At 35.2% G+C, this 24,246-nt stretch overlaps 1 protein-coding gene across 2 annotated transcripts in view; it reads right to left on the bottom strand.

The window, feature by feature from the left end:
• atg2b (autophagy related 2B) overlaps window positions 1–24,246 on the bottom strand; it is a 42,910-nt gene that overhangs the window by 15,014 nt on the left and 3,650 nt on the right. The window contains exons 3-33 of one of the 2 annotated variants that reach the window (XM_056476619.1): window positions 23,363–23,525; window positions 21,148–21,300; window positions 20,933–21,035; window positions 20,680–20,842; window positions 20,360–20,539; window positions 18,862–18,958; window positions 18,572–18,745; window positions 18,333–18,484; window positions 18,102–18,213; window positions 17,763–18,006; window positions 16,582–16,738; window positions 16,393–16,485; window positions 16,031–16,219; window positions 14,288–14,561; window positions 13,156–13,261; window positions 12,816–13,023; window positions 11,375–11,517; window positions 11,132–11,289; window positions 9,230–9,402; window positions 9,007–9,157; window positions 8,406–8,605; window positions 6,847–6,927; window positions 6,615–6,721; window positions 5,363–5,455; window positions 5,127–5,197; window positions 4,968–5,044; window positions 4,708–4,878; window positions 4,415–4,547; window positions 3,391–3,593; window positions 2,956–3,185; window positions 2,741–2,858 (exon numbers count right to left, since the gene is read on the bottom strand). In XM_056476619.1, coding sequence (XP_056332594.1) covers window positions 2,741–2,858; window positions 2,956–3,185; window positions 3,391–3,593; window positions 4,415–4,547; window positions 4,708–4,878; window positions 4,968–5,044; window positions 5,127–5,197; window positions 5,363–5,455; window positions 6,615–6,721; window positions 6,847–6,927; window positions 8,406–8,605; window positions 9,007–9,157; window positions 9,230–9,402; window positions 11,132–11,289; window positions 11,375–11,517; window positions 12,816–13,023; window positions 13,156–13,261; window positions 14,288–14,561; window positions 16,031–16,219; window positions 16,393–16,485; window positions 16,582–16,738; window positions 17,763–18,006; window positions 18,102–18,213; window positions 18,333–18,484; window positions 18,572–18,745; window positions 18,862–18,958; window positions 20,360–20,539; window positions 20,680–20,842; window positions 20,933–21,035; window positions 21,148–21,300; window positions 23,363–23,525 — 4,677 coding nt within the window. The remainder of the gene's footprint in view (window positions 1–2,740; window positions 2,859–2,955; window positions 3,186–3,390; window positions 3,594–4,414; window positions 4,548–4,707; window positions 4,879–4,967; window positions 5,045–5,126; window positions 5,198–5,362; window positions 5,456–6,614; window positions 6,722–6,846; window positions 6,928–8,405; window positions 8,606–9,006; window positions 9,158–9,229; window positions 9,403–11,131; window positions 11,290–11,374; window positions 11,518–12,815; window positions 13,024–13,155; window positions 13,262–14,287; window positions 14,562–16,030; window positions 16,220–16,392; window positions 16,486–16,581; window positions 16,739–17,762; window positions 18,007–18,101; window positions 18,214–18,332; window positions 18,485–18,571; window positions 18,746–18,861; window positions 18,959–20,359; window positions 20,540–20,679; window positions 20,843–20,932; window positions 21,036–21,147; window positions 21,301–23,362; window positions 23,526–24,246) is intronic. The other variant, XM_056476621.1, reaches the window with a different exon arrangement.

Here is a 24,246-nt window from a genome sequence, read left to right as displayed (position 1 = left end):
CTAATAGATTAAATAAATATATTTCATCCATTGTACATACGGATCAAACTGGTTTTATTCCTAATAGATTTTCATTTTTTAATGTTAGAAGATTAATGAACATAATGTATAATAAATTTAAAAAAGGCTCCAAGGTGGCAGCCCTGTGTTTAGATGCAGAAAAGGCATTCGATTAGGCGGAATGGCCTTATATGGTGAAAGTTTTAGAAGAATGTGGGTTTGGTAGTCGTTTTGTATCCTGGATTACAACATTATATGCTCGCCCAACCTCTTCTGTATGTACAAATCAAGTAAAGTCAAAGCCATTGTCATTACATCGTGGGACACGTCAGGGATGTCCCCTCAGTCCTTTGCTTTTTGCTGTTGCAATTGAGCCCCTTGCGATCAGTATTAGAAATCACTCATCTATCAAGCCTGTAAGCCTTAGAAATGTGAATCAATACATTTCTTTATATGCAGATGACATTGCTCTATTTTTGTCTGATCCTGAACAGTCTGTCCCTATACTGTTAGATGATATAAAATCATTTGGTACAGTTTCTGGATATACAATTAATTGACATAAGAGTGAATTCATGTCTTTAGGTGCAGATCTTGATATGGATTTCTTACATAACCTTCCTTTTAAAATTACAGACAGGCTTAAGTACCTCGGAGTTGTTCTGCCTAGGAACCCCAAACTTATTTTCAAACTGAATTTTATTGAGAAATTAGAAAACCTAAAGATGGACATTAGTAAATGGAGGACACTCCCTCTTTCCATGATAGGCCGTATTAATGCAATTAAGATGGTTACGTTACCTAGATTTTTATACCCCTTTCAAAATTTACCTATTTATTTGCTCAAGTCCTTTTTTAAAACACTAGATTCCGTAATTCTTCCTTTTATTTAGGCATTTAAAGCTCATAGAATATCCAAAACACATTTACAGAAGCCAAGGGACAAAGATGGGCTAGGACTACCATGTTCTTTACATTATTACTGGGCAGCGAATGCCAGGGCCCTTGTCTACTGGCAAGAGGATTATGAAGTCGAAATCTTGACTGACACACCCCACTGGGTCGCCATTGAAAAAAATGGAATTACAAACAGCTCACTTCCAGCCCTGCTGTTTTCAAATACTAAATTGCTCACATCAGTTAAGATTGATAATTGGATTGTTTCAAACTGTTTAAAAATATGGCATCAAACCAAGAAGGGCTGCAAATTACCAGACACTACCACTTCTGCCCCAGTATATCGCAATCATGCATTCCCCCCCTCTATCTCTGACACGACATTTAATATCTGGAGGCAAAAAGGTATAGTCACCCTGGAGGACTTGTGCGTTAATAAAAATTTTGCCTCATTTTCTCAACTAAAAGAGAAATTTTCTCTCCCCACAACATACTTCTTTCGACATTTACAGATTAGAAATTATGTAAGTCACGCAATACCCAATTTTGAATCACTGCCAGATGAAAGAAAGGTTTACAGGCTACTATTGGGCTCACCTGATTCCAAACATTTGATTTCAGATTTTGTAGATGTGCTTTCTCAAGAACTGAGTTACTCTACAGTTCATTTGAAGAATGCTTGGGAAGGGGAACTGGGTATACAGATTGAGAGTGATACATGGGAGGAAAGTCTCAGTAGAATTCGATCTTGTTCTATTAATTCCAGGCATCAGTTAATTCAATTTAAAGTAATGCATAGACTGCACTACTCAAAATCTAAATTACACAGAATTTTTCCTACCATCTCCCCTACATGTGACCGGTGTAAGTCTGCTGAAGGCTCCCTGACCCACCTTTTTTGGACATGTCCAAAACTTTATGATTTCTGGTGTGACATATTTAAATGGTTTTCCGATATGTATGGTTTTACCTTTACACACGACCCAGAAATTGCTATATTTGGGTACTCTAGTTCTCTGCTGGATCATAATGTGTCCATAGCACCATAATTTATGGAATGATTATTGCTAAGAGTGTCATTCTAAAACTGTGGAAATCAGATTCTGTTCCTTAATTTAAGACATGGTTAACTTATCTTACTCAAATATTGCACATGGAAAGAGTCCGTTATGGAATTATTGATAATCTTGCTAAGTTTTACAATATATGGCAACCATTTCTTGACCACCTGGACCAATATAATGCGGATTCTGATGCTTATAATGCTCACTACCCCTATTGACTGTCTCTTTGTATTTTCATTGAAATCATTTATATGCCCTAATTGTTTTTTTTAATGACAACTTTTTTTTTTCTTTAATTCTTAATTTTTTTTATTATCTATTTTTATTTATTTTAATTATTACCATTATTTTCTTTGTATTATAATGCTTATTCCTTGTATTGTTTATTGTTGTGTTCTTTGGTAATTATTGGAAAATGTCAAACTAATAAAAACACTTGTTAAAAAAAAAAAAAGGATGCAGCTTTTTGCCTATGCATGACAAAAAGCTGGTTATACATGGTGAAAGGATCCAGCTTTTTGCCTACGTATGACACATTCAGCTTAAACTACCACAACATTTAATTAACATTGATCCAAATGTTGATCCAAAATATGTAATTTTAACAACATAATATCTTGTTATGAGATATTGCTGTTTTAATGATTATAGATTTCGTTATGACATAATTGAGTGAAAAAAATATTACAGGTACCAATGTGTCACCTTAAAAAAAAACTTATATGTCTGTTATTCTATTAAGCAGGTAAATGATTCAAATGATTAAATGTTTCTCTGACCTTACTGAGCTGAATCTCCATTAGGACATCAGGGTTCCTGCCCCATCCTCCTCCAGCACGAGAGCCTCTTCTCACCTGTCTGACAGGAGTCTGTGATGGAGAGCTGTGAGGAGTGCACCTACACACACAAACATCAACACACTCTTATAAGTACATACAAGTTTTTTTATAAAGCATGATTTTGAACCAGAAGTTGGCCGATTACAAACATGTACCCTCGACTGCGAGCTGGAGATGAGGAGAGTGCCCCTCCGCTAAAGTCCTTTCCTCCATAGAGATGCCACACAACCGAGATCTCTTTCACCAGATATCTGATTTCTGGCACAGGGAAATTAAGCGGCCCCCTATTAGAGTTGCTGCCCTCCAGGGGGACACTAAAATGTTCTTCTTTCACCAAGATGGGTTCAGATGTCAGCTTCTTTACCAGAGGATCCTCATTTCTTTCCTATGAGACAAAACACTTTGTCAAGTAATACATCAAGTAATGCAAACAATAATAAATATCTCTATTATACTGAACCGTTTATCTAAAATAAAGGCACCAAAATATTGGCATGCAGTTAGTTAATTTAAAAAATCCATTGTGTATCTTCTGCATTGTTGGTTTTCATTAAAGATTCTTTGATATATGTGTGAAGTGAAGTGCGTACCTCTGTTCTGGAGCCCGGTGTGTCCAGTATGCAGAAGTCATCAGAGTCATGAAGCAGAGGGGGGGCAGGAGGAGAGATGAGTGGGGAGTGCAGAGTGGGGTAAGTGGGACTCGGGTCCTGCCCTAAGTTTCCACTTTCATCAGGAAAAAGGAAGAGATCAGAGCGGGGTGGCTCATGATCATGTGAATGGTCTTCATTGACACCTATGAAAAAAAAAAGACATCACACTATTATAATAAGAAATTATATGTTATATGTATTACCCATATACTATTCATTGATATTTTGATTTGAATAATACGTTAATGTTTTTAAAATCCCTGTAGTTTTATTAGTTGTTCTATTTTTATTTATTTTTTATCATTTCAACATGTTTGCTTATTTTGGTTACCTACATTTCTAATTATCGGGTAAAATGTACTTTTTTTTTTTTTACTTACATTTTTTTCTTTTTTTTTGCATTTATAAATAACCAGCTAGGGCTGAACTATAAATCTAAACCATAGTTCACGGACAAAAGATAATCTGTGATTTGACAGCTGTTTGCATCTCTTCTTATTGGTCTATGGCTCAGTGTTTCAGAAAGTACATGGAAATACCACATTTATTAACATGGGTTTACACCTAATCACTTCATAACTTCTGTCGAATATCTGAAATAAATTACTAAATGAGATGATTTTGTAGTCCTGTGATTATCAGTCATTATTATTATGATTATTAGTCATATTGAAACAATAAAATCAGTAAAATCCTCTGTTTGATTTCCTGGGTATTGGCAGTGTATTTGCAGTTCCCATGTGAGAGCCTCCTTTGCATCTCCAGCTGTGGATACCTTGTAACAAAACCTCCAAATGTCTAGAAGGTTTTTGCATTAATACCATTTCACTAATACTTTCCTTTTTTTTTTTTTTTACTAAATATTGTCACTCAGAAAAAAAGGAAGAGTACAATTAAAAATATGGATGATGAACGTTCAATGTATGGATGAAATTTTAGCAAAAGTACAAAAAAGCACTCTGACCGTTCTGTTGCAGTAAATGACTCTGCAGGCTGTCTGTCTCCTCCATAGCATCACTCATCAGATCCTGAAGAATCTGCTGCTCTGCTTCAGGAAGCAAAGGTGCCTGAGCTGGTGGACGACTTGCTGCTTCAGTCTGGAAAACATCAAATATTGTCAGCTAATAATTGAACCATTAAGACATCTGTCAAGATTATCTGACAATATTTGATTGTTTGAGTTGACTGAATTTGTATGACTGTCTCACTGTCAGCATGTTAAAAACTTTTCAATGATTGATTCTCAGTTTAACTGACCTTCACCCTTTGTTTAGTGCTTCTGCGTTTGGCCTCCATTCCTAAAGGGGGCAGTAGATCTCCATAGCTTGCTATGTACTGAATAAGGTTCATGAGAGCAGCACAGGAGTCTGCACAGGTGCGAATATGAATTACATCGCTTGAGCAACGCAGCTCAAATCTTGGTTCCGTCTAAAGAGACAAGCATGGAGCAGGATGTTGAAACATTCTGTATGCAAGGGTAGACGGGTTTTTGTGTGTGTAACATGAGACTTTCATACCTTTTTGCCATCTGCTCCTGGTTTGACTGCTGTTATCCTCAGTTCCAGTGTCCCCATATCAACCACCTGCACATAGTCTAAAGACAAAAATAAGAAAATTAGACTAGTGTGGCTTATTAGACATATCCTGAAACAGCATTTGCTTGTATGACTTCTTACCACGAGCCAGATTAACAGACACAGCGTTGATCTTGTCAGACAGAAATAATGCAGCTTCATCTAAAATTATTCTGGGAAGTAACAAAGTGTCTTAAAATGTAAACAACATAAAAACATACTATAATGTAAAAAAGTTGTCATTTAATAAGAATGTGAATAACTCAATTTTGACAAAAATGTCACAGAACCTTATAATTCTAAGGTGACAAAATGTCAAGAACTATGTGAATTTATACCTTAGACTGGATGAAGAGTGATCTAAAGACACACTGCTGGAAATGCTGAAGGTCTCCACGGTAAGCAGAGATCGAACAGGTAAATACAACGGTCTAGAAAGAGAAAAACTAATAGTTAGACACTAATGTTCGTAACAGATGTATAATAAATATATTCTTATATATATAATATATTATTAATTTAATTATATATTATATATATATATATATATATATATATATATATATATATATATATATATATATATATATATATATATATATATATATATATATATATATATTTAAATAAATAAATAAATCACATTATACAAACACACTGTGTACCTACACTGAAGTTAATTATTTAAACAAGTTTAAATGCATTTTTTTTATATTGTACTTATGCATGATTAAATTCCTGCATGCAATTACATTGTAATTAGTTTATATACACTGTTGACTGTCCCTTAAACCTTAACCATTCCTAAACCAACCCATGCCACCAAATCTGTCACTAACCTTACTCCTAATAACACCAATGCATTATGAACACATTAAGCACATTGTATTTATTTTTTAGATGTACTGTAAGTACATGTAACTAGGGACATTTAATATAAAGTGGGATTCATTCTCAATATAATCCTCAGAAATAGTGGTCAAAACGGACAAATGCAGATACAATAATTCAATATATTGTGATAATGAATATACACAATACTGATACAAAATTCCATGAATAATTATTTATGATTTTAATTTTGTGTGAGCTTTAATAATATTCAGACTACACTTGCAGTGGCTGTTCATCACAGCACTGTTGAATGCAATGCATTAACTAACGCTTACTTATGATATTATAATATACCGATTGTACTTTACCATTCTTTTTTAATTTAACACATTTATTAGCTCTGAACATCAATATAAAATAAAGCAATACATTAACATGTAAAATAAACAAAAACTGCTTAAAGTAATCTTATTTTGCAGCTAAAATTGATAATACTGCATATACCCCAAATAAAAGCTGCAGCAATTAATCGCAACAAGAAAATCTGATATTGGCAGAAGCCTAGTTGAAAACAAAGAAATATTGGATTTTTAAGTTAGTTTTGAGTCAGATTTGATTGCAAATGCCCCTTGACAAATATGCAATAAAATCTAACTATTGTAAGTTTCAAAAAGCTTTAAAAGGAGAGTTTAACTCTTTAAACACTGGACAGATGCACTGGTACAGACTGTGCTTTATTCAAGTTAAATGTATCACCTATAATCCAGAGAGCAACTCCACAGATGCAGGTGGAGGGTGGACACAGATGACAGAGGAGTGTAGCCAAGCACTGGCTCATCTGACACATTTAAAAAGTCCACAATCTACATTCAACAGACAACCAATAATGATTAGCAACACATCAGCTTTATCAAGTGCAGAAGTCAGTTTGCTATTAATGTATGTAAATTTGCATACATGTTTGTATGTGTCTGTGTATTCTTTTTACCTGGTCATACCAGCCCAGACCTGAAGGTACCACTCTGTGTTCCAGTGTGACTCCCCTCATGCCAATGGCTATGAGAAACTCCTGATACATGAGAAAAGACATGAAATAGATCAAGTTACAAGGATACTAAGCAAATACAAAACTTAAATCTGAAATATTATGAAACTGAAATTACTTGATCTATTCATTCATTTATTCAGAGCAATTCCAGCATTATGGATGTGACATTTGCAGTAAAAACTCAAAACATAAACTCACATAGAAAGTATATGTTAAAATTATATTGAAACATCTGTTTATATTTTCCAAAACAACTAACCACAGAGTTAAGAGATTTTTTATATTTTAAATGAGGAAACTAAACATGCGTAATGAACGTGACCAAAAAAGTCTGCGAGTTAACAGTAAACTACATACTTTGTAAAAATTCTGTGAATTAAACTGCACAACCCAAAAGAAATATTGCCACTTGTGTGATTTTGGTAAATTAAATATAACGGTTTGAAAACAGTGACAGAGAAATTTTCGATTATGTTTACAGTATTTTAAATTACAAGTCTACACAAAAACCTAGAAAGGGTTTCTCTATTTTGATGACAACTTTACATTTACATGGAATTGTTTTTTTTTTTATATTCATACAATACATTGGAAAACATTGATTTTATGTTTACAAATTATTATTACCAATCAAACTTTAAGATAACATGTTCTACTCTCCGTTTTGATCAGTTGAATTCATACTTGCTGAACAAAAGAAACTTCTTAAAAAAAATCTCTCAAATCTCAACTCGATCTTTTAAACAGTACATTTAAAGGGATAGTTCACAGAGTTTCGTTCTTCTGTTGAATACTGTGGGAATATAAACTTATATTCCAAAGTAATGCAAAGTGTCAGTTTCACAGCACGGCTGTGTAACTTGTTTTCTCTTTTCAGTCAACTGGTCAGGCGGTTTCTGTCTCCAGAACATAATTTGCGGGTCATGCTTTCATGCTACAGAAACCATTTTGTTGATTAACTTGTGTGGTCAGCAGCTGGGCCGGTTTCTACATCTATATGCCAATTTACCCTGCTGACTCCAAAACTGAATTTGCATGCTTTGTTTAGCCATCTCCCCACCTCCTAACACATTATAGACAGAACAGCTTTGTCTTAATTCAGACTTGTGATAAAACTCGTAGACTGCAGACCTCCAGTAGACTCTGCAGACACATGGACTTCTCGAAAACGCTGTTTGACTGCAGATTAACCAACACGTCTCAATAAAGGAATTCTGCTTGTTTCGAGTCTCCTGGACTTGGTTCTCTTCTATATTCACTCATTTATTTTTTTACAACAATGCAAAAGAATCTATTTTAAAGAAAACTGAAAACCTGTAACCACTGACTTGCGTGGTGTTTGTTTTTCCTACGATGGATGTAAATAGTTTTCTTCAAAAATCTTCATTTGTGTTAAACAGAATAAAAAAAGCCATAGCACTTTAGAAACTCATAAAGCTTTTTGGGTGAACTATCCCTTTAAGTTTTAAACAGCTTTCATGCAAGATTATGTGTCTTACCTTGACATTGCGTTCTGTGTTGTGAGAGGAAACTTTAACAGCGACAGACAGCATGCTGTGGGGCTCCAAACTGAGCCCTTCAGAAGGAGATGCCCTTTCTGGGGCAGATTCTGACGCATACATCACAGGATCCAGCCAATGAGGACGAGTCCTGCAGGGCAGAGTCAAACTCCACTCAGGGGCATCTCCATCCACAGAGCCTGACGGATTAAACACACAATGATGTTATAAAGTACACACCAGGAAGAAATTCATCACACATTCATACATATTAAAACTAAACAAGACCAGTAATGAGATAATCTGTAAAGATAATATCAGCTCAAAGGGACAGTTCACCCAAAACAGAAAATGCAGACTTTATTCTGTTGAACATGAAAGAAGATTTTTTTGAAGAAAGCTGGAAACCATTTTTTTTTCAACAATGGAAGTCAATTTTTAAAGGTTTTCTTCAAATTATTTTCCTTAATGTTCAACAGAATGAAGAAACCCATGAAGATTTGGAACCAATTAAGGTTGTAAATTTAAAATTTGTAAATTAAACTAACACTTTACCTGAAAAACAACACCTAAAAATAAGAAAAGCACATTGTTTGTTTACCGTGGTGATAGAGACAGGCCTGAGATGTGTGAAAGCAGACATAATGCTGGTCTTTGTAGCCTTCATGCTGAGTCACGGCAAACAGAGTCCCGTTTTTCACCTCCAACCAGAATTCACCATGCTTTTTTTGAAGCCCGCTACTATCATCCTGCTGTAAGCATTCATTAGATTAGGCCATGTAAATATTACTTGGCTATAAAATGATGCAACATTGACATGATACCTTTAGCTGTGTGTTTAGAGCCAGCAACCCGTGGTTAACAGACAGGATGATGGAAAAGAGGCTCTGAGAGTTCTTAGGCTGCATCTTTCTCCTCTTCTTCCTTTTGTTTCTATAACCCAGTTCAGCAGGAGTGTAATACTGCAGGATCTCTTCCTCAGAACCACTCTCTTCCTCTACACACACATAATGAGAAAACAATTCAGAACAAAAAAACACAGACACAGAATTTCAGATAAAATAATCAATGACCCTCACATTAAGAATAGGGAATAGGTGGGGAATATAAGAACAACAGTAAAGACTAATGGCCCTTCTGCCAGCAGGTGGCGCTGTAACTCTTTTCAAACATGTGGATTATGGGTGAGTTTGGACATTGTATGGCAGAGTAATAACAACTTATTTTTTCCAACTACGTTCTTCAACAAAAACACTAGATATTCACAATTTAACATAGTAAAAGGCTTTGGATTACACAGGCCAAATTTGGTGCTGATCCGATTAAATCTCTAGGAAGAACTATACTCTCATTCTGGCATAATGATCAAGGAATTTTGCTGCTGCACCATGGCTACAGCAGGCACAATGATATTACACAGCTCCTGAAAATAGTCCCCAGCTAGGTTACTAGGTACGAGCGCTGCATATCATTGTGCTTGCTGCAACAATCCTTGATTATTACACTAGAATAAGAGTATAGTTTCTAGCTATATTATCAATTATTAATCAGCTACGCTAATTATTTTCTTTATTCTCCATTTCCACCTGGGGATACTCTTCCCGAGGCCCTCAGACTATGCAGAGTCACTGATTCGATCCAAGACCAACGACGAGATGATCCCAAGGTTTTTTATATCCTGGACCTAGCCGAATCCTGAGCAGCTACTGTGATGGTCATGGAAGAGTGGAGAACATGAGACTGATTCCTGTGATGCTCCAGAGACAGACGAGTCTTCACTGAGGCCAGCTTCCAGCCTCCGCCACTGAGACTGCAGCTCTGCACAAGACGTTTGGCCAGCGGAGAAATTAAAATGATCGTGCCCAACTGAGCCTGGTTTCTCTCAAGGTTTTTTTTCTTCACTTCCGCCTTTAGTGAAGTTTTTTTTCCCTCTCCGCTGTCGCCACTGGCTTCCATGGTTCGGGATCTGTAGAGCTGCGCATCGTTGGATTTGCTCTTCAGTATTTGGACTCTCAGTAGTGATTATTAAACCACACTGAAGTGAGCTAAACTGAACTGAACTTAAACACTACAAACTGAACTACACTGTTCCTATTTACTGTTACCTTTTATGTGAAGCTGCTTTGACACAATCTACATTGTATAAGCGCTATACAAATAAAGGTGAATTGAATTGAACTATATTAACCTAGGAAATAGCAATTTATCAGTTTCTGATAGTCTTAGTACATGAGAGACGAACGAGATGCTAGTCTAAGCCAATTCAATTATTGGTCCCGACAGACCTAGAGATTGGCTGAATAGATTGTAAAATGATAAAAGTCAGCTGTTTAACTCTAGGGGAGTTAATATGAGCCTAAAAAGAGGAGTGTTCCTTTAAAATATGAGGTTTGAAAATGTAAAAAAAACTGCTACATTTTTTGTGAAGTAAACATTTTTTACTTCCTGCTGAGTTTTTAGATTTCCTTTCAAGAGACTCTTAAACCCATATTAAACATACATTTTTGCCATTTCTGGTATGTGTGCAAAGTTATGCGAGTTTCAAGCATGTTTAGATCATCATCACTTTGTAGAAGAACAATGAAAAAGCTATTTCAATAGGGTCATTCCCCTCGTACCCCTGGTGCTCTGGCACTAATAAGAGCTTGCAATGTCAATACTTTTATGATTTTTCCATGCTGTTGATATTAAAAATTGAAGTGAGCAGAAGGGGAAATGTTATTTACCCTCAGGGCCAGTGGATCTGAACTGACTGAAGCTGTCTTTACTGTACGTGTTGATGAGTTGACTGGCTACAGACAAACCCACACCATACGGGATGTTCTCCACTGTCTCTACAGGAGATGGAGCAGTAGGTTCCCATAGCAACAAGTCATTATTAATCCTATTATAAAAAAACAAGCAAATAAGCAACAACTTAAAATCCCATATAACATTTTGTTAATGTAGATTAATTTATTAATAATTACCGGTTGTGCAGTTTCTCATAAAAGACTTTATTGGGAAAAGAGAGCTGCACATTAGGGAAAAACAGCTCAAGAATGTAACGAGAGTTGCTCATGGTTTTCTCCTGGAATTCTGTCATCTCCAACACGTCTCCCGGGATGACCATCTGTGATTACAATGTTAAGACAATGTTATTACACATATTTTTAATTTACTGGTGTACTTTAGAACTTCAGAAATATTATATTATATTACATTATATTATATTATATTACATTATATTATATTATATTATATTATATTATATTATATTATATTATATTATATTATATTATATTATATTATATTTATATATATATATATATATATATATATATATATATACAGGAATCAGAGAGTAAAATTCAATAACTTTTAAGACCTTTTTTAAGACTCTTTCCATACATTTTAAGACCTCGTCGCCACTAAGTCTGAACCAGTCACATTAGCGACATTTTAAATATATTCACTAAATATTGATTGTAAGAAACTAATCCTAAACTAAAACATTATTCATATACTTCCTAAAAATGTTAATCTAGAAGGAGTAGCCTAACAGCAGAAATAATGGTGCTGCCTTCGTTACTGCAGTAAACAAAGTAATCGGACATCAAATGTAGCAGGATTTTATCAATTTCATAAACTGCACAGCATCCCAAAATTTCAAACTTTAGCATACAACTATAATTATACAACCGTATAATCAAAAATGATGCAAAAATTAATACTTTGTAACAGCATTTAAGACTTTTTAAGGGCCTTGAATTTCTCTAAATTGATTTATCAACTTTTAATACATTTTAAGACCCTGCGGCCACCCTATATTATATTATATTATATTATATTATATTATATTATATTATATTATATTATATTATATTATATTATATTATATTATATTATATTATATTATATTATTCAAGTAAATCCTTAAAACCTTTATTCTTAAAGATTCCATGAAATTAAAATAAAGTTTTTTTTAGATGTTAGTTTTAGTATTGTTCATTTTTAAGATATCTGTAGGCTAGTGTGCTTCAAAACAGTGAAAAAAATTGTGTTTAGAAGAGTTCTAAATGGATCAACGGTTTTATTCACGTCAACCAATACTAGTTTCTCATCAAATCATAACCAATCAAATGCTCTCTAGTATCTGACATGTCTCACCCGCTTCAAGACGCTTCTCATTCTTTTCATTTGATGCACTTGAGCTCAAACACTCTCATTGGCAGAGCTGTGATAAAACAAAACGCTATTGGCTGTTTTTTTAAAAGGGTAGGTCCCAACCTCTCTTCATGTTTCAGTTGAGATTACTTCAAACACTGAATAAAAATGCACATTTTAAAGCACTTCACAGGACCTTTAATATTGTAATTATTTATCCTTGAGAAAAATATCAAACTGAGAAAATTCAACAAATCTCAATACCTCCTCATTTTCATACATGACACGTCGGGAGGAAAATGGTGATGGCTCAGGTTTGCCGAAGTCACACACGTCCTTTAAGGAGTGTGCGGCTCCTTCTTCTTCCTCCTCTTCCTCCTGTGAGTGACCGTCTGCTTCTTCCTCCTCTTCCTCAGCTGTTACACGCTCTAAGATGGAGCGCACGGCCATCGGGTTCAACTTTAGAACCACCCTGAATGGGTAGAGAGGAAAAAATGCTTTTAGCTTCTGTGTTTTGATGAAATAGTCGATAAAGATTCAGAGAATGGCTATGAATAAAACAGAACAGTGGAGAATAAAACAGAACAGAAGAGTGCAGCATTACCTGGGCCAGTCGAATTTGCCACAGGATGAAGTCATGTCCTCCTCCATTGTGTTAGCTACTCTTAAGAACCTGGCTGGGGGGTGATCTTTGTCTTCTTGAAATGATCCTATAGTTGCAAAGAAAACACACTGTGTCATTAAAAGTCTATTAAAATGCAAATGTAATGAAGTCAAAAAGGTTTAGAAAACATTACATTTAATAAGAAAGCACATTTAGTATTAATTAATATATTACTGAATTAATTAAATATCACCCTTTAAATGTTAGACAGTATAAATATCTTTATACTGTGATTTCATTCACATCTGCAACATTAATTTCTCTTCACACTGACATGAATTATATAATGTTCAAAAATCTAACCAGCATGGGTGACATAAAAATAATATTTGCATCACCATTTTTAATATTAATAAACATTTTAATAATACTACTTGAATGAGAGTTGCTCTTAGAGAGTTTGGACAGTCTTCAGTCTTTAATGCCCTTATTGCACTCTTCTGACCCAGAAAAATCTAGAGGAAGTTCAAACCTATGTGTCAACATCAGAACAACAAAAGCACCAAGAAATGTCATGTATCCTAAAATGAGCAAGACAAAGCTTTGAGGAACTCAAAAAGAAACTTTGTAGGAAGTTTGATCATCTGTGTCATCAGCATAACAACGAATGCAAAAAATAAAGTCACATATCCTAAAATGAGCAAAACAAAGCTTTGGGGACCTTCATACAAAATTTCTACAATTTAACCAACACAAATTGCACATACTATTTGCATTTTACAAGTCATAAATAATAATAATAATAATAATAATAATAATAATAATAATAATAATAATAATAATAATAATAATAATAATAATAGACTTGTTTAATAGTAATAGTAGACTTAAATCTAGCCCTCCTGAATTATTAGCCCCCCAATTATTATCCCCAATTTCAGTTTAATGGAATGAAGATTTTATTTTCAACACATTTCTAAACATAATAGTTTAGAGAAACATTTTTAAATCATATTTTCTCATTAAAAATCATATCATCATTTTTATCCACCATCACTCAGATTTACTTGAGAACACAAAGCTGCAAGTTTATTTTTACAGTCCCATCAAAAGATTGTTCATAGTACAGTACCGTTGAGCTCTTTAAAAGTGAGCTCCATCTTCGTCTGCTCTGATGAGTTTCCTCCAGTAAACTCGGTCTTGAGCTCCAGATCCTCCAGCTCCAGCTGCAGCAGCTCTTTCTGCAGGGACTTCTTAAACCAAGGTCCCCTCTCCTGATCCGAGCGCAGGTCTGGGATCGGAAACCGCACCACTAGTGACACCAGAGGTGCATTTATTGACACGGACACATGGCAGTGTGCTGGAGTGCGACTATCATCCAGGAAAACCTCTGCAAAGGCCTTGTGCTTGTGAGGAAAAAGATGCAAACAAAAGGATACAAAATTACATAAGTAAATGAAGAAGGTCAATTAAAGTATGATCTTTTATTAATCCACTGAGACTTTTGTTCATCTTGAGATTGCAAATTAAGATATTTTAGATGAGATCCAAGAGCTCTCTCATCCTGCATAAACAGCCACATGCCCAGAGACATTCAAAGTCCAGTAAAGGAACCAAAAACATTGTCAAACATTCCTTATGAATTCAGTGGTTCCTACACATAGATATTTACATTAGATGTCGCCTACCCTGTTGTTGTCTATTGGAAGGAATGCGTCAATAGAGCCGTCATTTTAGTACAGGGTTGCGCTCCTTTGCAATGAATGCGGGACCTAGCTGTAGTCGAGGACTGTAACCATCTAGAGCCAGAGATATACACCTATACACACGTCTATGATCGCCATTTTTTTTTTCTTTAATTACGAAAATGATAATTTTACATTACTTTTCTACACTGATGGATTTCTACACTGATGGGCTTTGCTGACAAAGAGTGTGTGTTTGTTTGGATGGAAATGTACTATCCACCCTCTCTGTTAAATTTGATCTAGTCTGTGTCCTGTAACACACCCCCTCTCCCGCTTTCACTTCTCATTCTAATGGAGGGAGTGATTCATTTGTGTATGAATCTCCGTTATAAACGACTTGTTAACTTTGCAGACTTTTGCATTGTTTGCTTGTTTTATTCAACAAAACTAGCATAAGCCTAGTATTTAGTGCTACTAGAGTTGGTGCTACTCTGCCTTATGGTCAGTGCAGTAAGTGATTGTTTTATAATCAATATTTAGCACAAAAGTTTGTAACAAACAAAAACGTACAAAACGAAATCTTACCTATGAAATGTTCTGTCTGTGTGCTTTGTTTTTATTGTTTGCTCATTACTACACCCAAACACAGCGCTAAAGTCCAGCATCTTCACATTGGCACACCGTCTTGACTAGTGCGGTTGAATGACATTTGGGCTGGGAGCACTGTACAAATGTGGTGGCACTATTGACGCATGTTCAGGGTCCATATGCGATATCTAGTGTATATATCTATGGTTCCAACATACCATTTTGAGTGCTAAAAAGACAGTAAAAATGGCTTTATTATCCTATGTCTTCCCTCACATGACAGCGGACATGAAAAACATACCCAAACAAAGTTGTTTTTACAGTTTTTTGAAACACAAAAGTGTTCTTGAAGCTTCATATGATTACAGCTGAATCATTGAAGTCACATTGAAGGTTTTGAAAATGTTTGTTGTTGGACACTGAATGTTTCTTGAATGTTGCTGTCTATGTAGGATGAGAGAGCTCTCAGATTTCATCTAAAATCTCCTAATTTGGTTTTCTGAAGATGAATGGAGTTCTCAAGAGATTAATGACAGGATTTAAATTTTTGGGTGAACAAAATGTATAAGCACAGGGAGATACTTATTATTGTTTCTTACCAGACTGACGTGTTTATTGTATGAAGTGTACATGTGAGACGCCATCATCTCAGTGGTAACCAGTTTCTGTGGCTGGAGTAGAGAGTTGAGCCTGTCCACAATGCTGATGTCACACTCGGAGCGCACTTTACCAAGCTCCACCTGCAGTTCTGCCTTGCGAGGAACAGTGCTTAGACGTACCTGCCCGCCCTGATAGTAAAAACATGTTCACTGTCTGCAAGTGGCTTGTAATCAATTTGAAATAAAAGTACAGTTCAAATATTAAACAAATACTGCATTTAGTAAAATTTTACATATATTAGCTGGACCAGTAGAAATCAATCACTTCACTGTGAGGAAGTCATGCAACACTTTAACATTACCTGCTGCCCTCTGCGTTCTGTTAGTTTGTAGAGTAAATGTAGGCAGGTAGGAGAGGGTGATTCATTACTTATTGGGACATCAAACGTGAGAAGCTAATTTATGAGAAAGACAACAAAAACCCCAATTATCATAATAAATTAAAAATAAGAATTGCTGTGTAACCACAAACCACTTGTGACCACAAATACCTCTGTGTACTGGGCTCCACCCTTTGTTGTGTGGCTGTCAGTGGAATACAGGCATTCCAGAAGCTCCACCTGGCTCAGAGAGAGATCCGTGTTCAGTGTGCGTACACCAGAGCCTTGGCAGTGCTCGTATGTCACCTTTAATCCTTGGCCAATGAACCTAAAGATGAAGAAAATTGCATTTAAATTCCCTGCTATCTTCAATGATATCTTAAAAGACATGGTCTATATTAAATATGGAGTTCCACAAGGTTTTGTCTTATACCCTATATAATTCTGTTGTAGTTTGAGTACATACAGCGGGGAAAATAATTATTGAACACGTCACCAATTTCCCAGAAAAAATATTTTTAAAGGTGCCATTGACAATTTTCCCCAATGTTGTTAACAACCAACGAAATCCATATATGCAAAGAAAACAAAACTAATTAATTTGCAAATTAAGTTATGTGAAATAAAATGAAATGACACTGCAAAAGTATTGAACACATGAAGAAAGGAAGGTGTAGAACATCAGTGAAAGCCCAGACAGCAGCTGAAATCTCTCAGTAGTTCTTCAGCAACCCTCTGCCCTTTTTCATTGTAAATTAATATCAGCTGCTTCAGTCCAACATTTACTTTGGCAGGATGATTAAAATGAAACCAGAATGGACATTTCAGCAAGACAATGATCCAAAATACAGCCAAGGAAACTCTCAGACTTTCAGAGAAGGCTTTCAGAGAAAGAAAATCAAGCTGTAGAATGGCTCAGCCGATCACCTGATTTGAATCCAATAGAAAATACAAAATAAAGATCAGATTTGGTAGACGAGACCCACAGAACAATCAAGATTTTTACACTCTGTTAAAGCAATTCATGTGACTTCATTCTCCATATGAGGCATCTTTAAGCTGCCATTATCAAAAAAGACTTTTATATAAAGTATTAAACACGTTTCAGTAGTTCAGTACTATCTCCTTGTGTCATTCCATTGTTATTACACATAACTATTTTTTCAGATTTTTTTGTTTTTGTTTTGTTTTATGTTTTTTTATAGTTTTTTTTACCAAAATCCAGTTAAATTCCATGTCAATAGCTCCTTTAGAAATATTATTCCCAGGAAAAACATGACATGTTTAATACTTATTTTCCCCGCTGTCAATTTCATTGTAACAAAAGATTAAAAAAGATTTTAAACTTTTACCTGAGGTGATCATGCGGACAGGCTTGATCAAAGACAGATCTCGACTGAAGGAAACCACCGGGAGACGGTTGATTTACAGACAGAATGTGGAAAAACTCTGAGGCCATTGATGCGAGATGGCTGCGGGAGGAATTTGGAGGTGGAAGGGGATCGATATGAAGGACAGACAGACAAAGACTGCCCACTGTCAGCCTGAGAACCAGCTCAGGCCTGGACTCATCACAGCGGCCTTTAGATGGATGAGCTAGAGATCACAAATGGAGTAGAGTTATTATGGAGTAAAAATAGTCATGACAGTACCACAAACAACCATATCATCAAACAGATGACTGGACTCACATGTCTGCCGGAGCAACTTGTGTGTAAGCTGAGAATCTCTTGAAAGCTGTGGGGTTTCATTTGTCTGTTTCTCCTTCAGTCTAGGAACATCCATATACTCATCCCAGACAGTCTAAGAAAAGTATAAACAGTACATTTATAATATCTTAATAAGAGAACTAATGGAGCACAAAAAAATCCTTTAATACTTCTGATGAAAAACAAAGATCTCTGTAAAAGGAAAGGACTTACGGCTACATTTCCTGATGGTGACTCCCCCAAGGAGGCAGAGTAGTTGCTATTTACAGATAAATCTAGATCTACAGTTGGTGGATCCCCAAGAGGAGGCAGAGATGATAGGCTGTGTGACATGTCCATGTCAGCCATGGAGAAAAAGACATCCTCTGTCAAGCAGTAAATTAAACACGTAATTAGAGAAAAAAAAATGTAGAATGAATTAAGAAGTAAAAGATGTACTGTACTATAATAACCTCTGCTGGAGACTGTTCTGGTGGTCTGGCTTTCAAACAGGTCCTGGTCAGCAGCACCTGTTATGGTGTCTTTCTTCAGGCAGCGGTTAAGCTCCATATGCAAGCGATATTCATCCTCCTGCTGCATAGGCCGACTCTTCCTATCCTTTCCTACAGCAGACCACTCCTGTGCAGCTGTATACAATAAAAGCAGTAGGTCATATTTACTATCAATAAATAGACCACTCACATATTCGTTGATATTCATTGACCCATATAAGCAAATCACATTTAAATAAAAAAAAAGTCACCTGAGCTGGTAAAGACCCCAAACATGTCCAGTAAGAGGTGAACTTGTTGTGGTGAGAGCAGCATGATTAGAGAATCAAACTGTCCATCAATATCCAACTGTGAACAAACAGAAAATCATTGTGATGCATTAAAGATATTGACAAACAAAAACAGTTGCATTGCAATTTTTTTTCAGTAATATTTATTTATTATCACTGAAGATACATTTATTAAGATTTTTTTTTGAGAGAAATATTTATTCATTCATTCATTTTCTTTTTGGCTTAGTCCCTTTATTAATCAGGGGTCGCCACAGCGAAATGAACCGCCAACTTATCTGTAGAGCTGCACATTGTTGGATTTGCTCTTCAGTATTTGGACTCTCAGTAGTGATTTTTAAACCACACTGAACTGAGCTAAACTGAACTGAATTTAAACACTAAAAACTGAACTACACTGTTCCAATTTACTATGACCTTTTATGTGAAGCTGCTTTGACACAATCTACATTGTATAAGCGCTATACAAATAAAGGTGAAATTATCCAGCCAACTTATTTTTACGCAGCGGATGCCCTTCCAGCCGCAACCCATCACTGGGAAACATCCATACACACTCATTCACACACACACACACTACGGTCAATTTTAGCATACCCTATTCACCTGTCTTTGGACTTGTGGGGGAAACCAGAGCACCCGGAAGAAACCCACGCAAACACATAGAGAACATGCAAACTCCACACAGAAATGCCAACTGACCCAGCCAACTGATATATATATATATAATTTTTTTTTTTTTTTGTGTGCTTTTAATTTGACAGGTTGTCAGTAAACAGTAAAATGTGATGACAGCTTCAGCTTATAGTGTCTCAAACTATAAAATAACAATTGTATTCATTCATTCATTTATTTTCCTATTTTCTTCAGGGGTTGCCAGAGCGGAATGAACTTATCCAGCACGTTTTAATCAGCGAATGCTCTTCCAGCTGCAACTCATCACAGGGAAACACCCAAACACTCTCAATCACAGACATACACAACGGACAATTTCGCTTACCCAATTCACCTATACAGCATGTCTTTCGACTGCGAGGGAAACCGGAGCACACGGAGGAAACCCACGCAAACACATGGAGATCATGCAAACTCCACACAGAAATGCCAACTGACCCAGCTGAGGCTTGAAACCAAACTTTCTTGCTGTGAGGCAACAGCACTACCCACTGCGCCACCGCATCGCCCAATATATATATATATATATATATATATAGCAATGCATTTTTTCTATAGTACAGACAGCAAAGTTTTTTTAAACTAATTTTGCAAATTGTAAGTTCCCTCTTTAAGGCACAAAGATATAAAAAAATGTAGTAACAATCAAGTAAGATGAATTCAGGTCATCGAGACCTAATCTAATCTAACATTTCCATTTTGGCAAAAAACTAATTTAATGCCTTTACAGCCAGATAAAATTAAAATGGCTGTAAATCTGGAACTAAAATGTGCATGTACTCACCTTAGCACCGGGCATGGCTTCATTTTGCTTCAGAACCACGGACAGCTCCAGTTTTTCGCTAAGGCAGCCCACCTGCACTGGTTCAAATGGTGCACTGCGAGACACAGGCTCTGGAAACTGAGGGTGAGGCTCACAGATGATTTTTGGGTTCCAACTTGGAGAAAGCTTGGGTTCAGTCTCCTTTAAATTTATAAAGACCATATGTCTCACAGGACTTTGAAATGATAAATAATTACAATATTTACTTATGCAAGTTCTATTTAGATTGCACAATTATAACTTGATTTTTAATATTATTAAAGCACAAACAATAAACTCACTGTTTGAGTGGGGGATGATTTTAGTCCGGCACGTGCTGATTCTGAAAACTCATCCCAGAACAGAGAGGCTCCATCCAGAGTGAGGTTTTTATGCGCAAATGTAGTGGGCTGATGGATATTGAAGCTGGAGCCCTCTTCCACACTCTCATCACAGTAAACCATCCTAAATAATCACAATATGTACAGACAGCATGGTGGTGATTCAAAATAAAGCATGTCATGCTGCCAAATGTCTAAATGTCTTCAAGCCTACTTATTGATTCGAAGTTCCAGAGCAATGCCTGTTTTAGAATTTTCAGGAACATGCTCCATCCGCAGGACAGTATCCACAAAAGTGACCTTGACTCTTCTCAACACTAACACAGAGAAGAGTGAAAGAATAAAGGATAATAAATAAATAACAATTATATTTAAAATAACAAATAAGAATCTAATTGTAAATAACTTTTTCAAAAAAAAGATGCATACCGCTCTCGATAGTCTCAGCAAATGTTTCCAGTCCCTCCAGAGGCTGAAAGCTCTCTCCCTGATCATCAGTAAGTCTTTGGCTTAAACACTCTTTGGCCAGCTGCATACTGCTGGTCATGAAACTGGACCAGCACATGGGCTCCATGCCTGATGCTAAAAAAAAAAGCAAATCAGCATGAAATAGAAATTTACCCCTTATCAATTGCCAGTAGGATTTTTAATGATATTATTATGATTCATGCATGTTTTATGTATTTATATACAGTTGAAGTCAAAATTATTAGCCCCCCTTTTAATTTGTTTCTCTTTTAAATATTTCCCAAATGACGTTTAACAGAGCAAGGACATTTTCACAGTATGTCTGATAATATTTTTTTCTTCTGGAGAAAGTCTTACTTGTTTTATTTCGACTAGAATAAAAAGTAGCTTTTAATTTTTTAAAATTCATTAAGGTCAAAATTATTAGCCCCTTAAAGCTATTTTTTTTCAATAGACAACAGAACAAACAATCATTTTACAATAACTTGTGTAATTACTCTAACTTGCCTAGCTAAATAATTAGCCCAGTTAAGCCTTAAAATGCCACTTTAAGCTTTATAGAAGTGTCTTGAAAAATATCCAGTAAAATATTATTTACTGTCATCATGGCAAAGATAAAATAAATCAGTTATTAGAAATGAGTTATTAAAACTATAATGTTTAGAAATGTGCTGAAAAAATCTTCTGTCCGTTAAACAGAAATTGGGGAAAAATAAACAGGGAGGCTAATAATTCTGACTTCAACTGTATGTATGCGTATGCTTTGTTTTTCATTTTATCTCTATTTAATCAACTTGTTGTAACTGAATCCTCTGGTAAAATGTCAGACTTCCCCAATAATTTACTTCACTTTAATGCCTATTTGTTCCAATCGATTTTTTTGCATTCAGATCCGTCTGCATATAATCAACAATTAATGAATTGAACTAAACCAAAATTTCTTTTTTATCATAGATTAACTTTTCATAGAAAAATTATACAGAAAAGAAAATATTATCAAAACCAATATGTTATGAAAAATAATATAACATTTTTATATAAGAAAATAAATCATTAAGGTGAAAAAGTACAATATAGCATAATATGAATAACATTCAATATTAAGAGCCAGATTTAGCAGCTTACACCAATGTAAGTCTTATTTTGGTGCGAAGTATTTCTACTCTCAGGAATAACTAGAACACCAGTAAAAAAATATCAACTGGAAGAAAATTGAGCAAGTTATAAATGTGTGTATGACCTTAAAGGAATAGTTCATCCAAAAAAAATTAAGATTCTGTCACCATTTACTCACTCTTCACTTGTTCCAAACCTGTTTGAGTTTCATTCTTCTGTTGAACACAAAAGAAGATATTTTGAAAAATGTTACGATAGACTTCTATAGTATTTCTATAATCACTATGAATGTCAATGGTTACTGGTGGTTTCTAACATTCTTCAAAGTATCTTGTTTTGTGTTCAACAGAAAAAGAAACTCCCAAAGGTTTAGAACCAGTTAAGGGTAAATGGCAAGTATTTTGTTCTTATTTTTGGATGAACTATGTCTTTAATTCATAAACATTTGTGAGAGTTTTTCTAATTCCCTTTCAAGAATGGTTTGCGGTTGCTACCCAGTAAATAAATCAAACAAGCATTTTTATTATTATTATTTTTTTTTTTTTGCTTTAAAGAAGTCTAATAGACATTTAAACATACTAGATTATAGATTGCTTTAAGACTAACATCACCTAAAATTGATACTAACATATCAAAAACTTTAATTTTGATTTAACAAGGACTTTAACCGCAAAATTGCTTGATGGGTAGTGTACTAGTATTTGCACATTTCTTATTCATTTTTTGCATGATATGCTGCAACAAAAAATGAGATGATATTATCTATACATATTGATTATGAAGATATATTATTTTAAACTCACACTGGTTTTAGGAAAATGATCTGACTGTGTCTGTGTTCTTAAATTCATGCGAGTAGGTCATTCGCAAATAAATGACATTCACATTGGTGCTTTCATGGAATGTGACACTAGCTTGACTTGTTCACATTCAGGTTTAGATAGGTTTATAATTATTGCATTTGACAGCATTGCAACTAAAACATTTGTAAAAAAAAATTAAATAAATAAATAAATTGGAATGTCAGCTAAAAATGATTTGATTTCAAAGATGATCTTACCCATTCGAGGTCTTGGTCTGAACACCATTTCCAAGCCCCTCACTTCCAGAGCACAGTTGTCCTGAAGCAGCGAGGCCCATGGCACAGTGAGAGAAATGGCCTGAATAAAGCCCTCGCTCACCTCAAACGGAGCATCCACAGACTCCAGGATCTCATTTAGGGACTAAGATCACATGAAACATAGAAGTCAAAATGCAAATACATGGTTAACCAGAAGTGAATTTTTAATGGTATATTTTTGCTCTGTTTTAAACTGTTGAAACAGATCCACAGCAGTGTTTTATTAATGAATGAGTGAGTGAGTGAGCTGCTTTCAAACGATTTCAATAATGTTTCTGTATTCATAATTGCATAAGTTCAATCTCATAACAGTATATGAAGTTTTAACTGTAATGTAAATCACAGTTTTATTGTCAGGGTCTGGGCCCTGTTTCAATAAGGAGGTTCAGCCAACACTGAGTTAAAACCAGAATTCTGAGTTGACTTACACTGAGATGAGAAACTTTTATCAATGGATTTTATGATTCACCATGACACCAACACCCAACAAACGGACATCTACCCACTTAAGTGTCAACACAAGTTTAATTTTGATCAGTTATTATATTACACAAGTGAAAACTGGCGGAATGGTATGTTACTGAACTAATAGGCCACTCCTGCTTTTTGTGGTTTCCCATGGGCTAAAATATATCAAATAATAATAATAATAATTTAGGTATAATTAAAAATACAGCAGCTGCTATTTACAATAAGAGCAAAAGGCTCTAGATGTGCTAGTTATCATTGATATAACTATCGATATGTAACATACAGGGCCCTATAATACACCCGGCGCAATAAGGCGCAAGACGTGTTTGCCCTGATGTGTTGCTATTTTCAGA

This window comes from Danio aesculapii, chromosome 17 (genome assembly GCF_903798145.1).
Source record: "Danio aesculapii chromosome 17, fDanAes4.1, whole genome shotgun sequence".
In the NCBI taxonomy this organism is placed as follows: domain Eukaryota; kingdom Metazoa; phylum Chordata; class Actinopteri; order Cypriniformes; family Danionidae; genus Danio; species Danio aesculapii.
Note: the sequence above shows the minus strand (reverse complement) of the source record. Positions and strands in the feature narration are given on the sequence as shown.